General features: G+C 40.0%; 1 protein-coding gene across 3 annotated transcripts in view; it reads left to right on the top strand.

Moving 5' to 3' along the window:
- Nucleotides 1–27,543, top strand: part of LOC141940952 (coiled-coil domain-containing protein 170-like) — a 71,149-nt gene that overhangs the window by 5,109 nt on the left and 38,497 nt on the right. Inside the window, exons 1-5 of one of the 3 annotated variants that reach the window (XM_074862838.1) lie at nucleotides 15,751–15,802; nucleotides 17,815–17,891; nucleotides 19,980–20,007; nucleotides 23,337–23,468; nucleotides 26,768–27,024. In XM_074862838.1, the coding sequence (XP_074718939.1) occupies nucleotides 17,815–17,891; nucleotides 19,980–20,007; nucleotides 23,337–23,468; nucleotides 26,768–27,024 (494 nt within the window). In that variant the 5' untranslated portion in view covers nucleotides 15,751–15,802. Of the gene's footprint in view, nucleotides 1–672; nucleotides 1,396–15,750; nucleotides 15,803–16,071; nucleotides 16,162–17,814; nucleotides 17,892–19,979; nucleotides 20,008–23,336; nucleotides 23,469–26,767; nucleotides 27,025–27,543 lie in introns of those variants that run through there. The other 2 variants (XM_074862841.1, XM_074862840.1) reach the window with 2 other exon arrangements.

The raw sequence follows: 27,543 nt of genomic DNA, 5'->3' as shown, positions 1-27,543 counted from the left end.
TTATTTAGGTATAAAATTTTAAAACAGTTCATTTTATTGATACTCTGAAAATTTTTAGACTTCTTTGGAAAAAAAAGTTAAAAGTCCATCTGGGCCAGAAGTGGTTTAAAAGCTTTATAACCGCATTATTCTTGGAAAATAATGCCTTTGGGTAGAATACAAAATATCATAGGATTACAAATAAGTCCATTAGCTGGCAACAGTGCACACAAAGTATTTGATGAATCTTTATAAAGGCCTCATTAGTGTGTACTTAAAATACATGCTCTTACTTGGCTGCATGTAATAAAAAACTAAACCTGCTTTTATTACTATTTTTTCTGTGTTCCCACTGATATTTTCTGGAATTACAGTATGGAGAATATTTGTGTTTTAAGCTTTATCATCAGTGTATTTGCATTGATCTAAATCTTCCGTCTTTGTCACTTCTGATGTATGTTTCTGATGCCTGCATAAATACAGAGCATTGTTTGGTTTCTTACACAAAATCTTATCTCTGTTAAGATTTCTGTACAAGATGTTGAATTGTGTTAAAGCTTGGAGGAAAATGTGGAGTTGGAGCCTTCATGTCCCTAAAAGAAAAACAAACAAACAAAATCTTTAGTGCATGTGAAGTTTAGAATGTAACTACAGTGACACTTAGCAATTTTTTTTGTTTCTTCTTCCTTCTAGGTGTCATTGTGGGGCAATAAGTGTGACCTTTCTTTTTCAGCTGGTGAGGACAGCTCTCAGAAATCTAGTCCTTTACAGTCCCTGGAAAGCCTGATACCTTACATCTTAGTGAATGATACGGAAAAACTTTGGTCACTACTTGTAAACGCCAAAAAAAGAAATACAGACAAAAGTAATGTTAGATTTGACATAATCCTGGATAATGCTGGATTTGAACTTGTAAGTGATCTTGTGTTGGCTGACTTCCTATTATCGTCAAAGCTAGCTGATGAAGTCCATTTTCATGGAAAAAGTATTCCGTGGTATGTGTCAGATACCACAAAGCATGATTTTAACTGGACTGTTAAACAACTGCAGTCAGCTAATCATATGTGGATGTCTAGATGTGGGATAAACTGGGAGGGCAATTTGAAGAAGGGAGTTTGGGTTTACCATGATCACATGTTTTGGACTTTGCCACATGACTTTTCCAGTATGGCTGAAGTTGCTCCTGACTTGTATGCTGATCTACAGAAATCAAACTTGCTTCTTTTCAAAGGTGATCTAAACTATAGAAAGTTAACAGGAGATAGAAAATGGGAATATACTGTTTCGTTTCATCAAGCCTTGAACAAGTTTCATCCCGCGCCTCTCTGTAGTTTGAGAACACTGAAATCTGACACTGTGGTTGGCCTAAAACCTGGACAAGGTGAACAGATTCAGGCTTCTGAACCTGAATGGATGGTAAGTGGAAAATATGGGGTAGTTCAGTTTGATGCTGCCCTCTAGTTAAATGGTTCCTAATATTCTGAAAGAGACGTTCAGTCTGAGCTTTAACTGCTTTCTCTGTTCCATGCTTGGCTTCAGCAAAGATTCTTTTTTGTTTGCACTTTTTCCTCCTAAGTGATTTGTTGGTTTTGTTCCACAAAAGACTTCAATGTTGTGCAAAAGTTTACAAACTCTCTTTGTATACATAAATCAATCTGCATATGGGTATATTTTGTTTTCCTGATGTCCAAACTCAGCAGATGTTTAAGATGAACATTTAGTTGTCCATAATGTTTTTTTCTTCATCAGTGGGTATGGGAGTTTATGGCTAACAAGTGAAAAATCTGCTTCAGAAACCATTTCCTCAGTCCCATGTTAGCATGTATTTACTTATTTCAGGATAATTTGTGCTCTGCATGCCATGCATTGCATGAAAGTTAATATTTTCAAGAATGCACAAACTAATTCCAGATAGATTCTTTGCAACCCATTGCAGGATCATATTTTAAAACTTGAAAATTGAGTTGACTTCTACCAAGACTTTATTACATAAATTGTTTTTTACTTGCTTCTTGTGTCTATAGACAAATAAGTTTCGATGTTTTGAGTATAGTTCACTGTATCTCAAGAAAAGAGTTCTTGGGTGATACCTGGTAAATATTAATTTAGAATTTGAAAATTAAATATGAATTTTAAAATACAAGTGGATGTTGCTAGCCAGTTTGCCTGTAGGAGGGGAGTTGTTCCATCTGGTAGGAAGATTAGTGGGAGAAAAGACAATCTCAGTTTAAGAACATGGAAGATATTGTTTATCTAAGAACCTCTACCAAAAAGAAGCACACAAAAAAAACCCCAAAACAAACCAACCAACCCACCCAACCAGTTACTTTATTTGGATTTTAGATTTAATACAGATTTGAATTAAAGGTGGCCTGTCAGCGGTGTTTGTGGTTCAAGCACTGCTGCTGCTTTCCACTGTGGTAATTCTCTTTATTTGTCAAATGTATTTGTATTTTTTAAGAAGGATGCCATAATTTTCACCGGGGAAATAACAGCCCCAGTTGCACTGAGAAGTATATGCTAGAGAAGCATATGCCATACAGGTTGCTGCTAATTGTAGTTGTTAGGTGCTGATTTCTTCTGGTCTACCCTGGTCTCAAATTACTTGGAATTTTTTTAAAATTCAGGGATATATTAGTGGATATTCAGAGTGAAGTGAAATGAAGGTGGAAATGCATTAGCCATTTATAAAGGAAAAATTGAAAATAGATTCTGTCAAGTCTTAATGTACTTCTGTGGTTTGAAATAGGGCCTTTGATATGGGACTAATGTAATGCCAGTGATAACCACAGGTTTGTTAGAAAATGGTGGCAGAATTACCCATAGAGACTTACTGGGTTATGCTCTTCTGTAGAGCTGCTAAAATGAGGTGAACTCACCCCTGGTAGCCGAGGTGGCTATGTCATAGAGAGCAAGAGTAGACAATAGAGAAACTTCCTTTTCCATTCTGCAGACATCTTACACAGTGAAAAGGAGGGCACAGAAGTGGCCTTGTTTGAGTACGTTCTGGAAGTGGTGCTAGTGCAAGGCAATGAGAATGACTGTGTGGTAGAAAGTGGATTTAGAAAGACTTTTGCGCTTACAGTTAACCTAAAACAAGGGTAAGCATTGGCAAGCCTAAAGAAGTGGCAGGGGGAAGATGGGGCACTATTTTGTACCTATTTCAGGCTTTGAAAATGAAGCTGGATTCCCTTTCTGGTCAGTGAAATCACTGGCCAAGCATGTCTTCTGAAGTGGAGAGAATCCGCTGCTGCTTATCGTGTTTATACAATAAAGATCTATACAGTGAATAAATATGCTCCAACTACGTATGACTTTGATTATTTGTGTTTGTGGTGGCCATCTTACATCTGAAAGTATATTAATATCTTAAATTTGCAAGGTCAAGTATTCAAAAACTAAGACACTAGGAATTTCAGGAGGCAATGTCATATTATAGGTAGGGTTCTACTTTTGAGACCTGGGTGTAGTGTTCTCATCTCCTTTGTATCTCTGTCTTAGTACTCATAAAGGATAAATTCATGCTCATCCTTAGACACCTGATTAAACTGTATAAATGGGAAATCCAGCCAAAAGAGCTGAAGGTCAGATTGCTGAAGGTCTCTGACTGAAGAGAGCTCAGGGGGACTCCAGCTTTGGTGCTTTAATCAAATACATAAACAACGTGATGAATCTGGGCACTGGAGCCTCAGTTTCTCATCTGTGAAAATGCTGTTAACTTGTTTCAAATGCACTTTGAAGCAACAACTTTGGGTCAAGAACAGAGGGACGGAAGTTGTGTAATATGTGCAATGAAAACTTCCTGCCTTCTTCAGAGAGGCAGAATGATTAGGGGAAGAAATCTGCTTTGCCTGTGGACAGGTGACTTAATTTGCTGGAGGGTTTAAAAGTGTGTAATGGACAAGAGAAGGGATTGTTTAATCGTTGAGGCCACCCTTGAAGAACAGATTTGCCTCTTTACACAGTCCTTGCGTATGCTGAGAAACTTGGTTTTATTTTTTACTGGTCATTAATCTGTGCTCAGGTTGCTTTCAAGCTGTTACTTCTTGGAGCTCACAATGTAGATCAGTAAAAATATTCTGAAGTTACGATAAATAGAATCCTACAAAATGCTAAATCAGACGATGCAGCAGTATTTTCTCAGTATTACTGAATCATCTCATTGGAGATTATTGCATTAATACTTGTCAGGAAGTAGGGTGGTGACTTTGTAAGTACCGTAAGACATGTAATTCTCAGATTAACATTCAAATACTAATCTAAGACATGATGTCATGCTGAAAAAAAAAATTAAATTAGTTCTATTCTCCAGTTTAATAAGTGAGGACTTTTCATCTTTTGTCCCTCACAAAGAGAAGTTTATATGGTAATATACAGTGTGACTACATAGTTACGTGAGGAATGCGCAGCAGCAACTTCCAAATCCTTAATTGCTTGACTTCTGTAGCTGTAATTGCAAACTGCTATCTACAGACAGAACTGAATATACAGCATCCTTTTCAGTTTGTTAAGTGGCTGTATTTTTGTAAAATTTGGATTGATTCTATGAAAAAAAAAAAAAGGTGCTGTAATGCCGGTGTTATATTCTCCCATGCCACAAAGAAGTAGTGAAGACATACTCTGATGAGGCACTGTGCTCTGCTGTTGGGTAAGCTGCAGTGTAGTTGAAAATAGGAAATGCTTTTGTAGATACTCAGTGTTAATTACTTGTGTAATACAGCTTCAGGAAATGGCAGCATGTGCCTACTGCATTTAGGTGGAATTTACTGTTACACAACATAAAGCATACAATATAATAATAGCATATGCTATAACATAGCATAATTTTTCTTGAGTATTCAAGGTTGCTTCTGTACGTCTGTTACAACTGATTGCCCAAAATGCTTGTACAGCATAACTCAGAAGCTACTGATTTGTATACCCAGATTCTTGAGATTTTAATTTCATGTGCCATATGAATATTTACAGCAAAAACAGGGGCAGTTTCAGTAATTCTGAGGACCACAACAGACCAGCTATCTTTTGACATGTATTTTTTTATTCTACCTTTTGAGCAACTGTATTTGTAAATCAGCTTTTGACAGCAATGATTTTCATTTGTGACAAAACAGGAGGGAGAGTAATGTCACGGGCACAGTGAAAGCCAGTACACACATCTGTCCGAATATGTGATAATTCATTATATAATATATCTATATATACAATCATTCTGTGTGTATATAAGGCTTCTTCAGATAAATTAGTGTGGAAAATAAGTTGGTTGTATGACTGGAAACTGTTGCAAGAATACTGAAATAAATTACATAATTTTTGTGCAAAGGTCAAACATCATTATACTATTTCAGTGGCTGAGAAAGCCAACTTAAAATAATAGAGGTCTTGGTTCCTGAATTTTTTTGCTCTGAAACAGGTTTTATACAAAAACCTGTAAGGCATATTTATCCAATGAGATTTTGAAAGATACAGATGCAAGAGACTGGTATCATAAAATGTTCCTCTTCATGAAGACATGGCAGTATTAGGGAAGTTTTTACCTTGTTACTCTTCCAACATTCTTGTTCAAATTTCAAAACCTTACAAAGCATTGAGAAGCTCTTAAAATGTATCTGGTAATTACATGTTAAGGTTGGTGCAGCTGATGGTGTTGTTATCAGGATCACTTCCCAAACTGATAGGTGCTCCATGTCTTCTCAGCAAAAATGGAAATGTCGTTGTGTTACGCTTGCTGTAACTAAAATATTTCCAAATCACTTTGTTTTACACACCTTACTGATGCATAAACCCTAACTACTGTTGTTGAAATAGTTCCTTTCAAGTTCACAGAGTATTTGTATTCATGGTTAAACTACTTACCTACTTGTTCCATGTGAAGCATACTATCTCCTGTACTCTGTCAGACAGCACAGGAAAAATGTTCACTCTGTTGCATGAAAGTTGTCTAAAATATAAATTCCAAATTTTGCACAGAACAGTTAAATTTCTTTTATTAAGGTTTGTTTGCTTACAAGTCTTCTGTTTACCCAAAGTTACAGAACAGAAGTTTGGGTTGTTTAAAACAAAAATACAAGTTCCAGATCACCTAAGACTTACCTAAGGTTTTTAAAATAAAACTGTGAAAATGTGCTGGTTTAAAATGGTTCTTTTATTTCTTTCCAATATGGCATGGGGAAAAAAAAATTCCTATACCATGGACTGTTTATGTTTTCCTATTTGGTTGTGGTTTTTTTCCCCCTAAAACAGGTTTTCAAAACTTCTGTAAATTTCTATTCTAGCTGATACAGATGTATTTCTATTTCTATCAGCCCTGAAAATAGAAAGGCCAATTAAATAAATTATATAGATGAATTAATCCACATTCTGTCTCAGCTTTACAGTTGTGAATTCTGCAGATATGTTGTGAAAAAGGTTTTTGTTTACACTTGTTTTTGAATTTTGGCTCATTTGACTTTGTTTCCACTGGAAGAGAAGTATAAAATGTCATGATGATATAGAATGAATAAACATATTCAGTACTTGTATGCTGCTTTTTTTTTAGCACTTTTCAATAAGCTAAATAATCATTGTCAATCAGATTTCCTGTGAAGAAAAAATTTCATTCTTGTGGGAACTTCTTTTTATCTTTCCTGGGATTTCACTTACTTCTTCCAAGTCTTTGATGAAGTAAAAGATTAAGAGCTGAGCAGACTAAGGTAAGATACATCAAGGTATATATTGTGGACTTTTTGGTTTGCTTTCTTAATGTTAACTAATTGATTACTCTCATACTATCATGGTAAGGCTGATGCTTTCTAAGTGACTATAATTGATAAAGGACCTGATGATACAGTTAGTTGCATCTTTCAGTGTGTGGTTCACACTGACTTTTGCCTGCAACTGTGGTATTTTGCTCAGGGATTAATTTTAAAGGAAGACTTGGTTCTTACCAACTGTGGAGATACAGTGCCTGGCACCTAGGCGAACTGGACGATGGAGTAGAGGCAGAGGACATCCAGGCTTCCTATTCTATGTATGGAAATGGCTGTACAGAAACCCTGTGTATTCAGTGCAGTGCTGTTTAATGCTGACACAAGGTGCAGGAACATCTCCAGACTCTCTCCAGTGAACTTCAGGCACCTGCAGAGAAAGGCTTTCTGCCCCCTTAGCTGTTAACATACAGAATAAATACTGTGCTGGGGGTAATCACATAGAGTTTCCTTGAAATAGTTGGACAAGGCTCAATCTTTAAAATGCTTGTGTATATTAAAATAATGCAGCAGAGATGGACCTGCAAACTGGTAAATCCATGCTTTCCTTCAGTGGTGTGTATAGGAGGTTGTCAGGAAACAACTGGATTTTAACAGCCATTCATGGCCTGGAATAGGTTTCAGCTTTTATCTCTCACTTCACAAGAAAATGTGTTAGCTGTCATAGATCAGGAGATATACTGGGTTCTGGTCCTAGATGGCTTGTATACAGTATAATTGTTATTTTGGTCGAGGATCTGTGTGTGTAAAATACAAAACAATTCTGGAGAAAGGGTTAGGGTCCAGGAGTGCTCCCTCAAGCTGGCTGAGGGATCCCTTCACCTGCTCTTCCTTCTGTCCAGTGACTCTTGTGTTGTCTGTGTAAGGCCCTGTTTCAGCCCAGGGAGTATGTGTGCCCATGGCCTAAGGTTACAGAACGAGCAGACAGATAAAGTTCAAATTCCTTCAGGCAGAGGAAGGCCTACAACTTGCTGTGAGGGCTCTAGCATCTTTATGTGAACAAAAAGTGTTCCTGTTTCTCTGCAATGGGCTGTGTTCTTGATTTCAAGCAATCTTGAATTAGAGCTGCACTTGAACGCCTTTGGGACGTGTGGGATATGCAGCTGTGACTGCACCAGTGGCATTGGATTTGGCCCTTGGAAGTTTTGCTGCTACTTTTCTGGATCATGATGGACCATTAACAGGAGCTAGTTTCCCAGTGCAAATCAGGGAGTTTCAGTACATGTGTGGAAACCCAAGTTCCACATACAGAGAATTTCCAAAATAACTGCATGAATTTAGACATTCAAAGACTTTATATCTGGTTTAAGTTCCCCAAAATAAAAATGACCTAATATGTCAGCAGCAGCTTTCAAAGAAGAAACTCTTAGATTTTCAAAGAAAATAATTTCTTATAAATTGTCCTTTTTTTTTTTTACCATACTTCTGTTTCAATAGCTGCAAGTATCATTTAATGGATTTTTTTTGCCTTTGCTTTCATTTAACACTGTGCACTTACTGTTGACGTGATGAGCTGGAAAGCAGCCGTGCAGTGTTTTATTCTATGTCCTGTCTCTCCTGTGTCTCCATACATAGATAGATAGAAATATGCTAGTCTGTGCTTTAAAGTATTTTTTAGCCAAATATTTGCTTACACGGACATTATCAGAGAATCATAGAATGGTTTGGGTTGGAAGGGACCTTAAAGATCACCTAGTTCCAACCCCCCTGCCATGGGCAGGGACACCTTCCACTAGACCAGGTTGCTCAAAGCCCCATCCAGCCTGGCCTTGAACACTTCCAGGGAGGGGGCATCCACCACTTCTCTGGGCAACCTGTTCCAGTGCCTCACCACCCTCACAGTAAAGAACTTCTTTACATCCAATCTAAACCTACCCTCTTTCAGTTTAAAACTGTTACCCCTTATCTTGTTACTACATGCCGTTGCAAAAAGTCCCTCCCTGGCTTTCTTGTAGGCCCCCTTTATGTACTGGAAGGCTGCTATAAGGTCTCCCCAGAGACTTCTCCAGGCTGTACAACCCCAACTCTCTCAGCCTGTCCCCATAAGGGAGGTGCTCCAGCCCCCTGATCATCTTTGTGGCTTCCTCTAGATCTGCTTGAGCAGGTCTCTGCCCTTCTTATGTTGAGGGAGAGCTGAACACAGTACTGCAGGTTGGTTCTCACAAGAGCAGAGTAGGGGAGAGGGGGAGGGGGAGAATCACCTCCCCTGACCTGATGGCCACACTTCTCTTGATGCAGCCCAGGATGTGGTTGGCTTTCTGGGCTGTGAGCGCACATTGCTGGGTCATGTTCTTGTCAGCCAACACCCCCAGGTCCTTCTCTGCAGGGCTGCTCTCAATCCACTCATCACCCAGCCTGTATCTGTGCTTGGGATTGCCCTGACTCAGGTGCAGGACCTTGCACTTGGCCTTCTTGAACTTCATGAGGTTTGCAGGGACCCACCTCTCAAGCCTGTCCAGGTCCCTCTGGATGGCACATCCCTTCCCTCCAGCGTGTCGACCGCACCACACAGCTTGGTATTGTTGGCAAACTCGCTGAGGGTGCACTCAGTCCCACTGTCCATGTCACTGACAAAGATGTCCCAACACTAACCCCTGAGGAATGTCACTCGTCACTGGTCTCCACTTGGACATTGAGCCATTGACCGCAACTCTTTAAGTGTGACCATCCAGCCAATTCCTTATCCACCGAGTGGTCTATTCATCAAATCCACGTCTCTCCAATTGAGAGACAAGGATATTGTGCAGGACAGTGTCAAATGCTTTGCACAAGTCCAGCTTGATGACGTCAGTTGCTCTTCCCTTATCCACCAGTGCTGCAACCCTGTTGTAGAAGGCCACCAAATTCATCAGGCACAATTTGCCCTTACTGAAGCCATGTTGGCTGTCACCAATCGCCTCCTTATTTTCCATGTGCCCTAACACAGGGCTTTATCCAATGCTACTCTGCCAAACAGATCCCCGAAGAAGCCAAAGTCTGCTCTCCTGAAGTTCAGGGTAGCGAGCTTGCTGCATGCTCTCCTCGCTGCTCTGAGGATCTTGACCATCACCATTTCATGGTCACTGCAGCCAAGGCTGCCCTTGAGCTTCACACTCCCCACCAGCCTCTCCTCAGTGAGAACAAGGTCCAGCATAACACCTCTCCTCATCGGCTTCTCTGTCACTTGAAGAAGGAAGTTATCATCAACTCATCCCAGGAACCTCCTGGATTGCTTATGTCCTGCTGTGTTGTCCCTCCAACAGATATCGGGGTGGTTGAAGTCCCCCATGAGGACCAGGGCTTGTGAACATGAGGCTGCTCCTATCTGTCTATAGGGGGCCTCATCCGCTCAGTCTGCCTGGTCGGGTGGCCTGTAGCAGAACCCCCGCTATAACATCTCCTCTCCCTGCCTTCCCTTTAATCCTGACCCATAAGCTCTCAGTCGGCTCCTCATCCATCCCCAGGCAGAGCTCCATGCACTCCAGCTGGTCATTGACATAGAGGGTTCCCCCCCCCCCGCCCCGTCTCTCCTGCCTGTCCTTCCTAAAGAGCCTGTATCCATCCATTCCAACACTCTAGTCATAGGATCCATCCCACCACATCTCCGTGATGCCAGTAAGATCGTAGCCCTGCAGGCACATGCACATTTCCAGTTCCTCTTGTTTATTCCCCGTGCTATGTGCGTTTGCATAGAGACATTTAAGTTTGGCCCCCAATGAAGCTGATTATCTTAGTACTCCTCTTGTTTCTCCCTCATTAAAGCATAGCTTGTATTTTGGATATACCACTTGAATTTACAAAAAAAGTTCAACTGTGATTTCTAAAACTTCAGAATATGTTATTTGTGAAGTGTAAGTACAGTGTTTGTTACACCATGAAGCTTTGCATTTTCATTATTGTTGTTTGCCTTGTGTTTCACAATTAACTTTTTGTTTTCAATCTGTGGTTATTCTGCCCTTACAAGATAAGAAGGCATGTAGTAATACTGTCATAAAAATGTTTAGTTACTGTTTTGTCATCCAATGATATTTAATAACTGCTTATGGGCAGGCTACACTATTTTATTGCCACATAGGAGATCTTCAGGAAAACCTCTCCAGAAGTAATTTCTTTTTCCCTGACAGTTCTGGGAAATGACTTGCTCAAACCTGAAATATGGGGGGTGGATCATGCTTAAACAGATTCTGTGTTAAAATCTCACTGCTTTCTCAAGCCTGATTAGTTCTCCATATGCATATTGCATTTTCACTACCCTGCTTTGTCCCAGTATGGGAGATCAGGGTTGTAAAACCAGCTGGCTTATTTCCTTCAGAAGATTTACTGACCCCACAAGATGTCTCCATCAGTTTAGCTGAGCTGTGCGGATTCACATGGGATGAGGACAGTGTTAAACTCAATGTTTCAGGGGAAAAAAGGACTCCCTTTTTGGTCAGGCAGAGGAACAGCTACTTAATCAGACAAGTTAATCTATTCAAACTTGCCCGCTATCAGATTTACCGACACAATTTACACACACATTTTAGTGATATTGTCTCTCCACTTTCCCATATGAACCTATTTTTTCCTGATAATGGCATTAATACCTTTTCTACCTTGAAGTCTGTAAATGTATTATAATGTATACTTCCAGGGAGGCAGTATCTCCCTTTGTTAACTGAAGTTGTATTTTCAAGTATATGTTTAGGATCTCTACATCAAATCGTCTGTCACTGGTCGTGAGACAGACTTCTGCATCAGCTGACAAAGAAGAAATGGGAGGAAGTCCCGTCTTGATTTCTTCACTATTTTTTTGAGTAGGTTTGAGGATTTTGAGGATAAGGCACTCCTCAAGAAAACTTTCTCTACTACAGGATGCGATACTAGTGAGTTGAGGGGGTGGAGGAGGAGGAGTACAGCTTGGTGTTGGGACATACTGTGCTTTTGGAGCTGATACCTTTTGGAAGGCAAGCAGATGAGAACCTTGGCAAGTTGTGCCCATGATTTTCATGCCAACTATTTGTAAAAATGTGGCTGTTTTAGTTATTCTAGCTAAATTTGTAGATAATGAAGTCCTGTGGACTAAATTTCCCCTGAATCTATTTTTGAGAAATACATTTCTATTTACATTTCTTTTTACAAGAAGTGACATAGAAAAGACGAGGGCTAATGAGTACAAGATTGGACACAAGAGGAATATTTTTCACAAAGAGAACAATCAGCCCTTGGAATAATCTCCCTAGGGAAGTGGTGGATTCCTCAGTGTTGGACACTTTTAAGATTCAGTCGGACAGTGTGCTGGGCCATCTTGTCTAGACCATGCTTTTGCCAAGAAAGGTTGGACCAGACAATCCTTGAGGTCCCTTCCAACCCAGTAGTCTATGATTCTATGATTTCATCTTCTTTTTTAATGTTATTAGTACACAATTCTTTTCTACCTCAGCTATAGCTGCTTTTAGGTAATGAGTGAAATGTGTATATGCATTCAGGAAATAATTTGGAATTAGTGTGCATGATAAAACACAAATACTTCACCTTCTCAGTATGGTGTTAATGTCAATGGCTTGAGGTTAATAACAAAGCTTTTTTATAGTGTTAGTAAAAAAAGAAATTTTGTTTTCAAAACTAAAATTAAATGTTTTGATTCAGTCTTTTAATCAATTGTTATATTGTATTTAAATTCCAAGATCTGTGAACAGTAGAATTAATGAAGCAAAACTTTCTTTTCCCCTAGATTCTGTTCCATGGGTACCTGAAGACCTGGCAGTTCACCTTATTTCCTGATGGGGCATTTAAAAAAAAAATAAATCAACAAAAAACCCCACCAAACCAGCAAACAAATTTCAGTAGACATTGTAATACTACACAGAAGTGTAGTGCAGGCTTTCCATACAGTTGGGGCATCTCAGTGTTCATTCTGTGCTTGGCTGTCTGTGTTTCACAATATTTGCAGGTAATTAAGCATCATTCTGACTTAACCTCTGTCAGACTTGCTTGAGATTTGTCAAGGACTTGGAAAAAAAAATTGTTAAAGATTGTTGATTTTTCTTTAAATAATGAAAATATTTTTAAAATATTAAAAAATTAAATATGAAAAAAGAACATATTTAAAAGCAATTCAAATAATAAAAATAAGATCTCACCTTTCATTAGGGAGTTAATAATTCCATTCCTAAGAAGGGGTTTGGCTCTGAGGACTTTGTGAATCCTTTCTTGAATAAATGGTGTCTCAGGGCCTAGGTCTGTCTATTGCAATGTCCACGCATCTGTACGTACCACTCTTCCAGTGTTCCTGCAGGCCCCAGTAAGCTGCTTTTTTTTTTCCTTCCAGTGGGGCTCTTATGTTACTCATTTCAGTTTTCTTTTTATTAAGTTCTCATATGTCTGCAGACTGATTTGCTAGCAAAATACAGATATTGACACAGAAATATAATTTTAGCTAATTTGTATCACTTGCTAGGGAATTGCTGGTTCAGGTGTCCAGAAACATGGGGTACATGGAACGATTGCTCTGCATCCATCCATACTCCACAAGATACAAAGGATGTTTCCTTCATCGGGTGAGGGCAAGCTATCCACATCATCACGTGACTTTTAGCTTTGAAATTATTCTGATATGTCCATTCTCATTTACTTATAGAAAATTCAATTTAGGAAACTGCAGAACTATCTCAATTGTTAGATTTTTGAGTGTACTGGCTACTGGAATTGGGGTTTCAGATCCCAGATCAGTTACAGCATCTTTCCTCAATACTGAGCTCTTTCACGGAAGGTAAAGATTGTAGTTATTTTTTTATAATTTTCTGTTTTAAAAATTAGAGTGACTTAATTAGGTACATACATTCAAGAGATTCTGCATCATTCTTTGCTTAGAAAGGCTGAGAACTTCCTGTCTGTGTATTTTCTGTAACACAACATGAAGAATCTTATTCATGAAAATGACTCCTTGACATTATTTTTAATGAAAAATCCTGAGGTAACCCTTCCTAAGTTGTTATTTCCTGCCCCTGTTAAGCAAAAAGAAACATGGAGTCCTTTTGAGAACTCTACCTGTAGTAGTTAGCAAACAAGCCTAAAGCATTTTAAAGTGTGAGCATCCTGTAATAAGATACTTTTTTCTTAGTCAAATGGCTTGAAGAGTACTATACCCCCTCAAACTGCCCCATTCTTTTTCAGTGTTATATGATATTTCTGCTTTTCTTCATCCTTTTTTTCTTGCCTCTTTTGATGTTATTCTCTCTACAGTTCATCAGATCAGTGGGGGTTTTTTAAGCCAAATAACCTTATAGATCTATGGTAAGATACAGCTGTATAAGCATTCTCTCCCCATCACCAAGGGCATAGAAGTGACTGAAGTATACCTCTTGAACCAGCTGTGGCACTGCAGGACTAGCGATGGAGAAAAGCACTCAAGCACATGCTTAAGAAAGTTAGGACAAAGTTTCGCAATCATTTCATTCTGCATCTGCATGCTATTCAGGATGGATTAGGCTGTAGTCAGATGCTGGATAAATCCAGGATGATATTTTTGTCCAAATTTGCAGAGGACATTAAAACTCATGCCAGACTTATGCTGGTTTTATGTAAGACTGCCAGTACGAATTTAACCTGTCAAAAATACTGGATAGATTTGAATTGCAGAATGAGTTTACACTGGATCAGCATTTTGCACCATGTGGTGGTAGCAGCTTTGATCCACCACGTTTGAAGTTATAAAAAATTTTGGTTGTGCTCCCTAGCCAGCAGCATAATATTTTAGGTACCTCACATAATAGAACAGTCGCAGACATAAAAGAGGGGGGAAAAAAAGTCAGCAACATTATCCTCATAAAATATTAAGGCTTTATGTTAATTGAGGTTTATACCACTTTGGGATAAACTTTGGCTCGGGAACTGAATGCAATTTAACTGGGAACTAGGGATTGCCTGAGCGTTTCTCTCTGAGCTGTATGGAGACAGCCTGGGCTCACAGGTCCCCCCTGGCTGAGGTCCCTGCTCTCCTCCTCCGGCCACTTTCTTGCCTGGCTCCTTTTGAGAGTTCAGCACTGCAAAACTAGGGTCCCTCCTCCCAGGCAGCAGTCGGTTCAGGGGTGTCTCGCTTCAGAGACATGCCTGCAGCACATGCTGCTCGCAGCTACCTAGTCTGCACCCCCATCTGCTCTGTCAGCACTGGGTAATTTTGATTCAGAGATGCGCTGCTGGTTTCACTCTACTACAGCAACAGTAAGAGCATTTGCATAGACAGTCCTCAAGAACAACGGTTTTCATAATACGTTTTTATACCCCCTATGCCATCCTGTGTTGCTGTTAGCTCACCCTTTGCCCGTGAGGATGAACTGGAAACGTGCCACCAGGGAGCTGTTGTCACCTCACGCACAGACGCTCCCTGAGATGGAGGCTGATGACTCCTGCTGCCTGTGCTGCACGGCCTCAGCCCCACATGGGTCTCCATATCCCCTGATCTGTTCCCAGGGCTGCTTCCTCACACTGAGTGATTTTTCTCCTTTCCTTTATGAGTTTAGTGGCAGATTCCAGCCGAGGTATGGCACTGTTTATCTCTGTGCTTTAAGTGATGTAGCGTTTTAAATAGGGTGATGATCCACACTGGCAACCCTCTGCTTGGGCAGGGGTCTCTGTCCTTGGCAGCATAAGTGAAATGGCGTCAGGCACACGGAAAGGACAATCCCCCCCCCCCCGCCCCCCCCCAAACGGTACTATCCCTATCTTTTTCATGTTCTTTTCTGAAAAACATAAATAAAGCAGTGTTCCTAGGAAAGGTGAGATACTTTTTTGACTTGAGTACAGAAATGGTGCAAGATCGCACTGTCCCCAGACGCACTGGGACTGGCCTAAGCGGCTCACAGGGTCTTCAAAGCAAACGATGTGCAGCACCGATACACCTGAAGGTTTGAGTTTCTATTACTGCTTGCTGCAGTTCCTACTTTAGTTTATCTACTTTATTTGGAAGGGAGGCGAGGAGGGGGAGGTCCTCTTTCAGCTGGAGGTGCTCGTTTTGAGGGCTCTGGGAAGAGAGAAGGAAACCCTGCCCGAGTAAGAGCATGCTGCTGTTCAAATTTCATCTGCTCTGCTTGCCTTTGTTTTGACTTTTTTAGGAAAATTTTGAGGTAACTTTCTCAGGTTTATTAAGTTTTGTTGTGTAACGTCTATTTGAAGTGGGAAAAAACGTTTCTGTGAGCATCCCTTTGTAAAGGCTGTTCACCTTCAGGCGCCGAGCTCTGTCCCCCGTTCCCTATCCAGGGGACCCCCACGCTGGGAGCCCCACGGCCGGCCCGCCCTCCCTGGCCCCGCCGCCGCCGCCCGGGCCGAGGAGGGCGCAGGCCGCGCCGCCCGCTTCGCGTTGCCAGGGGGACGGCGGCACACGGCGGCGGCCGCCATGAGCGCTGCCAGGGCCGGCGGCAGCGGGCCCCGCGCGGCCTCCGCCGCCCCTCGGATGGCTGAGCGGGGCGGCAGCGCGGCGGCGGAGGTACCGCGCCGCTGGGCGCTGGGGAGCGGCCCGGCCCTGCGGCCCGCCGGCGGCGGTTTCTGCGGGCGGGAGGCTGCGGCCCGCCCTGACACCGCGTCCCCGGGAGAGGACGAGGCGGGAGGCAGCCCGGGCCCGGAGGGGGGGGCGGCCTCGGCGGCCGGGCCTGGCGGGCTGCAGTCGGCTGGGCCGGGGCGCTGCAAAGCGCCCTCGGGCTCCCGTGAGAGCCCCCGGGCCGGGCTCCAGACCCGCTGTCCGGCCCAGGGCAAAGCTGGCGGCAGCGGAGGGGCGGAGGGGAAGACGGAAAGGGTAGAGGGGGTTTGGTTTAGATGGGTTTTTTTGCAGTTCCCCTATTAGAGAATAAAGCCCTGATTTTGAAAAAATCCCACTCTTCCTCCCTCGGTCTTCAATAGTTGTTTCTGTGGAGGTTGACTGACATTGAGGGTGGCTGTAAATCCCTGTTGCAAGTTATCTTTTCAGTTTTAAATTTAATTTTGATTTTTTTAATAAAAAACAACTGCAGCTGCAGAGCTGTACGCAGTGGTAGACGTGCACTTCAGTTGTAGCTCAATGAACTTGAGTTGATCATTATAGCTTATCTTTACAAATTCAAGGATGAAAGGTTTTTCTTATTAAGTGTTGCAGAAGGGAGTATCATAGAGTAGGAATTTATAGTTATCTAAGAATTTCTTCTGCCTTTGAAACTGGTTTGCTGGCTTTGATGTGAATTTAAAGGAGACACTCCAGGATATTGCTTAGAAGGATCAAACTCTTTTGTACTAAAGATACAGTAGAAAACTTCTAACAGTTTCGTATTCCAAAGGATAAACAATTTATTAGTGTGCGGATGGCTCAGCATCTCCTTAATAGTTGAAGATTGATTTTGTAATTATGCTATATTGTTCTGAGAGAGAAAGTACAGAATTTTGGTAGTTTGTCATGGCAAAATCAACTGCCATTATATTAAATACAACTGTTTTGACCCGACTACAAAGTTTTTGTTAGCACAGCTTGGTGACAGTAACTTGCTTCACATCCTACTGACCTGAAGTCAAATAGTTCGTGAATGTTACTTTCCTGACTCAGAAGCACATTAGAAACCATGTATTTCTAAAATGTGGGTTGCAAATGGTAAATCAAACTACAGCAGTAATCAGTCTTAACTCTGTATATACCAACACACTATATCTAAAATACTGCCTTTCATTGACAGTAGTATAGTAGGGATTGTAGGAAAATTGCAAGAGTGTTGGCGTTGCATGATGGTCTGTTTTTTAAATCTCTTCATTTAAGCTTTTCTCTCACAGAAGTTATTTAACTCTATTCAGCACTGATAAAGTAAAAACAGTAGAACAAGTGGTTTGCAAAAATCCCTGCATAAGCACTTAATTTTGTCACATTTTTCTCCTAAATTTTGTCTTGGCAATTACCCTTTTTATTCTTTTGAGATTAAACACAGCAGCTCCTTCTTATTAATTTTGGAAAAGCTGTGAGACAAGGTGTCAGGGAAGATCCAAATTCCTTAATTTAGCCATACAGGCAAAGGATGAAGTAAAACAACATGTTAAGTAATATTTACAGTAGGTGATGTATCTCTGTAATTGCCTTGAGATGACTGCTCTCTTTCATCATATTAAATGCCTTTGTTATATTTAGATGCAAAGTCACCTCATCCTGACAGAGAGGAAAATGAAAGATGAAAACGCTTTAACTACTGCTTGTAGTACTAGAGGGTAAGACTAAAGTTTTGATTGTCACGAAACTTTCATTTGGGCCTATTAATCAACTTGAAATTGGCCTCTTCGGTAGATGAACAACACCAGAGAGTGTTTTTTATCTTTCAGTAATACCTTTCAATGATTACTGTAAAGGGAGGAGGGCAGAGCTAAGCAGTACCCTTCTGAAAGGAATTTAGAAAATCTCTTTGGTAATTTGAGTTGTTGGGAACACTTCACTTAGTTTTACATGTTTCTGGAACAATAATGCATAAAAACTCCACAGGCATATAACAACAACAAAAAAACTTTTCAGAACGGCATGCACAAACTGCAAGCAAAGAGTTGGGCCTAGTTACAGGCAGAAATCAGAGAGGGGAAGGAAGACTTCACTGAGCAGGAAGTGATCAGAAGTAATTGGGTATTTCTGGCATTTTATAATGTGGAAGAGAAACTGACAGAACATAAATGATTTTGAAATGCTACTTGCAAATTTTGATTTATGTTAATAAAGCATTATCAAACATTTTGAAATCTCTGACAGGCAAATTGGGCAAACTATTATCTAGAAAGAAGTCAACTTTATTCAAAATATACATGCAAGATGGTTAATTTGTGAACCATTTTTTTCCCCCTAAGTGACTCCGATTCATTTTAGTCTGTTTTTGCACGTGTTAACAGAATCCGACCCAGTGTGTAACAGTGGCTCTCCCTTCTCAAGCTTATTGCTGTGTGTAGCTGCTGTGGCTATTCTGAAGCAATGTTGTGCTGGCTGGCTGGCTAGCTGCTGCTACCAAGAAAAATCTGCAATAGCCAAGTGCTACCTGCCTTCCCTCCATTTGATTCAGAAATGAATTTCTAAAAACTGTCCAGTGCCTGATTTTCATGTAACGTATATAAAATTTGCTTATTATCCTGCAGATTTTATGAAAAGAAACATATTCTAAAACTTGTCTTCCTTTATACTAGGATAGCTTATTTTGCAAAATAAAAATTGAATATTCCCTGCATGCTGAGGTAGAATTTTCTTTTAAAATCAATTTATACAAGATAGTTTTGAAAATGGCCTTGTTAGAACATGTTTTGATTGTTTAATCAGAAAATTAAGCTAGTGAGGTTGTGGAAGGCAACAAACTTTTAATATTAAGTTTCTAGCTGTAGTTAGAATAGTTACAATCAAAACATAATGCTTAAGCTTCTTTTTCCATTAGTTCAGCCCATACACAATGAATTCCTCTTGATCCCTATTGTCCTGAAGAGCACCTTAGCTTCCCACAGATCCAACAGCAAGTTTGGGGGCTAACATTTCCTTGTGATTTCTCAGGGAGATAAATTCTGTGTGGAAATTCTTCAACCACACATTCTTCCCAGTACTTCATGTTGAATGTCATCTTCATTCTGGCTGCACCAAATAATAATAAACTGTGCTGCTGCATTGTATTTTCAGAAATTAGAACAATGTTTATGCACATACACACCCATGAATATTAATTTGTCTTAGGAAGAAATATTACATATTAAGGATATCTCATTTTGTTTGTTTTCATAATATAAACTGTCATGACACTGGGATTTATACAAGTTATTGAATAGCCCACTGTACTGAGTTCTGTATAAAGTTGTAGGTAAAAAGGGCCCGCTAGTTACCCTAACATCTGAGGAGAAAAAAAGATGTAGTTCAGTTAAGACAGATCACGTGATTATTGCTCAGATTTATTATTTATTTTTTGAATTTATCATTGTAGAAGAGATTCAGGATAAAAAGAGAGAGAAAATAAAAAGTTGGAGCACATCAAAAGTAGTGGCAACAGGAAGCGATCACTGTACAAAGCCTGACTGTTTAGCTGAACTAGTGAACGTAACCCAGAGGAGTCAAAGTTAAGATGTCTGTTTTAGTTAGATGTGGGTTTGAATATTATAGAGGCTGTCAAAGCTTATAGGCTACTAGAGAAACTTACAGTGTTCTGCTTTTATGTCCTACTTTGCTGATGGTAACCTATGACATGGTAAAGCAGGTCTGTGAAAAATTAATGACATGTGTCATCATATTGCAAATCTATTTAATTTTCAACCTCTCTTCTCCCCTCCCCCCCATTTGTTCTGTAGAAGCAAAGGAAGAATGGAGTCGACAAAGGTTTGTGAGTCATTATTCTTGGTATGCCAACCCCAGTGTGCTTAGGTGCTTTGGAAACAGGAAGGAGAAATCCCTGTCCTGAGTAGTGTCCATCTGCTATGGGCAAGAGACAATGCATTGGCAAGTCACTCATGCTTAAATGCTTACTGAGGGCTTTTGGTTTCAATAGAGATTTTTTTTTAAAATATATATATGTTTTGGGAAAGGGGGGGCTGTGTCAGTGATGGCAGCATATGCCAGATTTGAAATAAGAAATATAGCAGGAAATAAAAGAAAACCTGACAAAAGCAGAACAGGAGTGAATGACTTGAACAGTTGGCCAGTTTCAAAGTATACAGTGAGGTATAAAACTACTGAATTTTCTTGAAGTTCTGTTTTTCCTGAATCTGGTGAAGTTTGCCAACTGCAGGACGGATTCCAGGGAGGTGAAAATGGTTATCTGGTAAAAAATGAAAACAAAAGACCCCACAATAACAACAATGACCTTATGTTGTTGATCTTCTAAAGAATGCCTGTTGCGAATAAATCTAAAAGTACAAGTAGATATTACTCTTAAGTATTATAGGTTTAGCTTCTGTTTAGTATTTGAAGTGAAATGAAACCTTCATTTTCTTGCAGGTAAGTGCAAAGGGATCAAAAAAGATAATAATGTAAATAGGAGAAACACCCAAAAGCTAGAATATTTATCGCTGATTGAGTGATAATATATTAAGGCTTCTCCTGTCTACTCCTCTTATTCTTTTAACACTTCATTCATTCTATTCTCTTAACAGTAATCAGTATAATCTACATAGTACTCATGAGACATTACAAATCTGAATTTTTCCAGAGATACAAGAGTGCCACATCTGCATTACAGATTTTACTCCTATAGTAGAGTCATGCTCAATTAATTGCATTGTTACAGGTACGATTAATGATCAGACTTGTGAATGGCTGCTGACAGAACAGAGAAAACCATTTACTTAAATATTAAAGCGTGTACATTCCCTGCCAAAAGTATGAGAATCATACCAACTTTCCTAGTATGGTGTCACCATGTATGATTAGCTTTGTATTTACTAAGGCACTGGAGGATGCAGAAATCTGCTTCTCTAAATCTCACTAAGACTGTAATTGAGTGAAACGGTAATTCCCATTGACTTTTGCACCTGACTTCATTTAAACCTATTTAAAGCCTTCTGGATGTGTATCTGCATCTTTAAAGTGCTCGTCACTTTAAAATCTAGATTTGTACGACAAATGTAGGTTTCAGAAGTTCCAGCTGCAAAGGGTTTTCACATGTTGTTTATTACTGCTGAATAGGGGTCTTCCTTACTCAGCTACGCTCTGAAATTTTTTTATTTCATCAGTTTTGAGATGTATTCCTTCTTTCTGTAGTCAGAAGTGGTTGTGTTTAGGGAAGAAAAAGAAAACATACATCAATATAGTAATATAAATATAATAACATACATAAATAACATGCACAGTGTTACTCTTTGCAAGCTCCAGCCATGGTTTTGGAGGCCTGAAAAAAACCCTCTCTACATCAAAGAATTTAATGTGGTTGTACAAGGTGAAACAAGTGGAGTAAAACAAAAAGGAAGACAAAGTAGCAAAGAGACAGCACATACCTTCCCTTACTCCCTCAGAATGGTGATAAAGTGTTGAGAAAATTAGCAGCCCTTTTATCTCAGAGACTGTGTACTATGTTGTACATGGCCGTGAGCTGTACTACATGTATCAGTCTGGCTTGATGAGAGTGGCAACTCCTTTGTGAAAGAGCACAGCTGAGCATCTTTGAGGGAGATGAACGCGATTAAACTTGATGGATCTAATCCAGTGTGTACTAGTGCATTGGAGAAAGATTAAAGAAAAGAGCTGACAATATTATAGAAACTAATCCGAGGTAATTTATCCTCTGCTACAGTCCAAACTAGTAGTTTTGCCTGATTCCCACAGATTTCTGTGTGCATTTCTTGGTAGAGGCTTATTTTACTAGATGTTCACCTATTTAGAAAGCTGTTCATTATTTTCGATTTAGAATGGGTAGGAGCTGAACTTGTAATTTATCTCGGCCTGGAAACGAATGCTGATGTAGTAGAACATGAAGTGAAGACATCTTGTCTCTGTCTCCATTGGAATACCTGTCATTAACTGGGGGAGAATTGCATTTTGTAATGTATGCCTAAATGCACTAGGGTGGCAGTTTTGTTTGTCCTGTGTGGGAGCTGATGGAATAAAAATCTCATGCTCTGTCCTCTGCCATGCTTCCAGCATCACCTAAACAAAATCTTGTTCTGCAGATGTTAAATTTCATCATTTTGTAGTCACTATCGATTGAAAAAAATGTTCTAATGAAATTCCTATCAAGACCTCAGGTCTGAATTTTCATATGAAAGATTTAAGTAACAAAGGCAAAGAAATCCACCACATTTCTGCTCTCCTGTAGAAGAGCAGAACCACACAAGAATGAGAAATCTTACTATAAAGAGTCTAAAAGGCACAGCTAAAAGGGTTGTACAAGTGGGGTGAAGGAGACTGTGCTAGAAGCGTAGAGCCAGTGCTTGCCATCTATCAGAAAGGCTTGAAAAAGGGTGAAAGGAAGTCAGTATGGTGATTGCTGGGGATGAGAAAGCAAGCTGAAGTTATGTCCAGGTGATGGAGTTCAAAAGGACCTTAAGCCTTGGCAGATGAGAAGTAAAAGCACAAATGGGAAAGCCAAAAACTGACTTTGAGGAGCAGGTAGGAGTGTCTGAATAGGCATGGGTCTCTTCAACCTGGTAGCGAGACTGTGGAGGTGAGATATGGTAGAAATCTGCAAAATCAATCATAAGTGGCACAGAAAAGATTGATAGCCATTGATTTTTTTCACCATTTCTTCCAAAATGAAAATGAGGGGGTGTGCAATGTAACTGAAGTCTAAAAACCAAATTGGCTCTTTGTGTAAGAGACACCTGAGGACTCCCTTTGGGTTAAAGTTTACATGGGTTGAAGGAGTGACTGGGTAAGTTTGTAGAAGAGGGACCTTTTGAATGTTGCTAAATACATAGAAACTGCAGGAAATAACCTGAGCTGAAAATAGTGGGAGGTCATGGGATTGTTGAGGGGGAAGATCTTACATGCCCATATACTTTAGCACTGGTATTGGTGACTGAACTTGCAGATGAAAGTGGTGACTGGTAGAGAAGTGAGTGTTTATCCTATTTTTCAGTAAGGGTCAGTTACTCTAGCAATAACATATTTGGAATAAATGCCCTTGAGTAGCTTAATCAACCAAAAAAGCACTGAAGCAAAAATGTTCAAAAAATGTGATGTCTAATGGTTTTGTTTTCATGCTGTCTTCCCAGGAATCTCATGATCATGTTCTTTTGGATATTCCTGTCACTAGAGAGCTGATGAATCACTATCGAGCTGCAGCTGAAACTGCTCAGAGTGAACTTGCAGCACTTGCGGTGAAGTATGATTTTGCCCAGTCAGAGGTACATTTAAAAATACTTTCAAATTCTTCTCCAAACTTGAGGGTTCTCTACAGTCACATTCTGCAGAGAATAGAAAGCTTGCAGAAAGTCCAAAACTTCTTGCTTTTGGTACAGAAATTTTTTTTCTCATAACCTTTTTAGAATTTCCATGTGATTTTTACTCTGCTTGCTTCTGTGTTCAAGAACTAATTATAATCTTATATTTGAAAGATTTAAAGCAGTCTAGCTTTTTACCATCATTATCATCTAAATGCAATCTTTTTTAATTAAACCTGAAAGTTAATATTTCTAAATTGTGGTTGTATAAAAGTTCTAATAGATGTCCTCCTGTTGTTGCTGGTAAGTTAAGATACAGCTGCCCATCCTCATCCATTTCTCCGTTGTTCAAGTTACAGCTCCCCAGATTTGTTTTGCTTTCATCATCACTGAAGTTGTGTTTGAGTTAATGAGGTTGATTGTAACTAGAGAGGCTGAAGAATGCACACGCATTCTTTTCTGCTGTTTCTGCTGTGCAGATGCTACTTCTCAGGAGATGGGATTTATTAGATGATAATTTTTACAGTTACTGTATTTTCACACATTTTTTTCTTTTTAACATATGACTGACTAAGGTTGATTTGATCCAATTCAGCAATGTGGGCAGTGGTCAGTTTTAAAATGGAATCGAATTTGCCTTTAGGAGACATGAAATGCTTATATTGATTTACATACATATGTATTCAGGTGTATATATTCATAAATATACATAGATACATAAAGTTCAATGGAAAATTGTGAACAGTTATCCAACTAGTTGTTTCAACATCTGTGCATTTTACAAATGTGTATTTCTATTGCACATTGTAAAGTGCTTTGTGGTATACTTACATAGCACTTGAACATCAAAAAAATACTATCAATGAAATTTTTTTTTTTTTAATTGTGGGTAACTGAATATGGGAGACAGCAAGAACATGTAATATTATAGGAGAATGAATTGTTAATACAGTGTCCAGCCAGAACTACAGGGATAAGTGTCCATCGACTGAGCTTGAATTTGACCAGTTGATCCTGAAATTACTGCAGAGTTCCCCTGCATGTAATGGCTATCCAGGATCAGTCCTTTAAATTTCAATTTTAAAAAGCCATACAGAATCTCACATTCTCATAGAAAGAATTTATTATTGGAAATGTTGAATGGCTTTACTGCCAGCATGACTGACTGATTTACAGATTCTTTCAGCACTGTGCTTGCATAAGCAAAAGAAGAGTCAAGAAAGCAGCTGTTCGTGCTCTTGTTAATAAAGACCTTCATGACCCAGCTGAGGTCAGAGCCCTGTTCTGCTGAGTGCTCTGTAAAACTCATGATATGGGATTATTCTTGCTTTTTCTGCTATTGGAACTGACCACAAAGACAGTGGACAGAGGAAAAAATATCACATTTTGCAGATGGGGAGTTGAACCACAGAGAAATTTTAAGGTTATGAATGCTTTAAGCTACCATAGCTTGGTCCAGCTGCCAAGCAAAGCAATCCTATTGTTCTTTCAGCTGCTCATTTCCTTCCCCACACTGCCCCATCCCTTGTGCTGGCACAGATGTATGTGTAGTTTTATGGGGCACTGTTTTGTTGGGGAACCGATGCAATTGAAATTCCTTCTGGGTTGGTTTTTAGCCTGATCAGTTTCCCAATCTTATTTCACCTCGTAGCCATATAAATGCTTCTGCTAGCACAAAGAAGAGGGTGGACTGTGGAAATGAAGCCTGTGAGCCTGGGAAGAGGCAGAGCTGCTTTTCTCAAAGTCAGTGCTGCTTTATGTCAGCTCTAAAGTGTCTGATAAACCAGTGCTTGCAGGTGAAGCATAAAATCATCAGAGACTATGCTGCTGCTGCTGCAAGAGTGATCCTTCTGCCTGACTCCTCAGTATTAGCCTTTTCTCTGTGATGTGGCCAGCTCCCCTTCCTCTTCCTCCTCTGTAGAAAGTGAATTCTTTTGTCAGCTGAGTTAGTTAAGTTGTTTGTGAAGGAGTCAGACAAATACCAGAGCTGGTGCAAGGGAGAGAACAGGCGTGTGTGGCTGGGAGCAGAAGTGGGACCTCTCTTTTCCAAGGCAGTTGCCATTCAGTCAGCTCACCGGCCTCCTGGAATTTCTCCAAGTATTTTGGGTTTGGTCACACTGGAAGTCTCTGGCAGAGCAGTGAATTCCCTGAAGTCCTGAATTGCAGCTTATTGTCTTAAATATTTATTGCCTTAAAATGTTTGCCACGAGTTAAAAGCCCTAGCACACGTCATAAAGAGCAGTTAATGTGGCTTATTTATTTGGTTGTTAATTTTATGTAGTAGGAGATAAATGCTTCGGATTGCACCTTGCTGCTTATAAGTGGAGCTGTCAGGGAAGCTGAAACATGCCTTAACACTTGTGACAAAAAATCCACTTTAAATTACTTGTTCCTTTTAACAAAGTAAACTACTGAAATTTTATGTGCCTGGTGTGTCTTGCCTCAAGCTCAGTCTTCTACAGAAGATTGTAGCAGAAATAGTTCAATGCAAAATGGTATTTTTAACTAAAAGAGAGAAGGGAAAGTAAAGAAAACCAACTGAACTCCATGAACTGTTGGGAAGCTCTAGCATCATCTCTGGAACAGGTCCCTGACATTTGGCGGTGATGTTTCTCCTCCCACCCTTCTTTAAAAGGTCCTCTTGCTGTTTCTGTGTAAATCCAGCTACGTTTAATTGGATTATCAGACCAAAAAACCCCTATTTGCATAAGATGAGAAGAGGTTGCCTAACAGCACAACTGTCCAAAAATTTCTTCGCCTCTGAATATGCTGCAAATCATCGAAAGGTTCCACCCTCATACAACTGGGTACTTTGCTGTTACAACTCAGTGCAGCTGTAGATCATCTGTGGAACTGTGCACCAGAATTGGGAGCAGGGAGGAGGCAGACAAAAAAGAGAGAATAGTGGTGTTCATAACTGTATTGTAATGCAGATGCACAAGGGAGGTGAATTAAGGTTGTGCAGCAGAATTTAAGGTGGACTTTTCCTAAATTCTGAGTTTGCAAATCAATTTAGCTTCCTCTAAGATATTGTCTTGAAAAATTGTATTGTATTGCACAACAGCAGCTTTTGTTTTTACAGACCTCTTCTATTGCTTTTTCCTAGTTATATGAAAATAAACTGAGTCTTGTAGTGATAGAAGACTCTGAGTTGTTTCAAAATGTGTTTCTTGTCACATTACTAAACTTGTAGTGCAGTCAGTAGTTTCAGCCTGGGTAAAATTCTTCCTTTTTTAATGAATTTTCTCCTTTTCTATCTACAGCTTCTTGAACTCAGGTCCAGAATGGTCTCTAAGGAAGCCTCTTTTCAAGAGCTGAAGGCTGAAGCTGAAAGCTGCAAGGAAAACAATGCTAGACAGATGTCTCGCCTCCTGTCTTTGCAAACCCGAATTCGGGAGATGGAGGAAGAGGCGTGTGTGCTCACCACTTCTAAAAACCAGGCTGAGCTGACAGCTCGGGTGGCATTCAAGGAAAACTGGGAACTGAAGGAGGAGCTTCATGAGCAAAATGCCAAACTTAAGTAAGATTCATGTGAGATGAGAAACAATTTTTGATTGGAATGACAGGAGGGTGCAGTTGCCAATGCAGAAAAGTATGTTAGTGAAGAGACTATTGCAGATCTGAACTCTGTTACAATGCCTTGCACAACCGTTGTACTTGAGTGTCTGGAAGGTATTGAAATTTGAATTCTGGTTTGAGTTGTTAGGCCGTAAATGGGGTTCTGAGAGTTTTGTCCTTTGGAGGAGAAACAACTGTATGAGTCAGCTTGGTGTAACCTCATTGCTTACAAAAAATGAGGACAGAGAGCTGTTTGAACACAGTAGAAATGATAGTTTCGGTGTCCTCATTCAGGTATTTCTATGTATGGCACTGGGGCAAACTTTGTGCCTTTTACAGCGTACTTGTGATGGGCAGTATCTGCAACTATGGTCTAGTGCCCTGGTCTGTCCTTATCACATGGCATCTTTTGCAGTCATTTACCTGTCACTTGACATGCTGCTGCGTGGGCTGTGCAGTGGTGAGTGACTGTGTTGCTGCA

Source organism: Strix uralensis, chromosome 3 (genome assembly GCF_047716275.1).
Source record: "Strix uralensis isolate ZFMK-TIS-50842 chromosome 3, bStrUra1, whole genome shotgun sequence".
Lineage (NCBI taxonomy): Eukaryota > Metazoa > Chordata > Aves > Strigiformes > Strigidae > Strix > Strix uralensis.
Note: the sequence above shows the minus strand (reverse complement) of the source record. Positions and strands in the feature narration are given on the sequence as shown.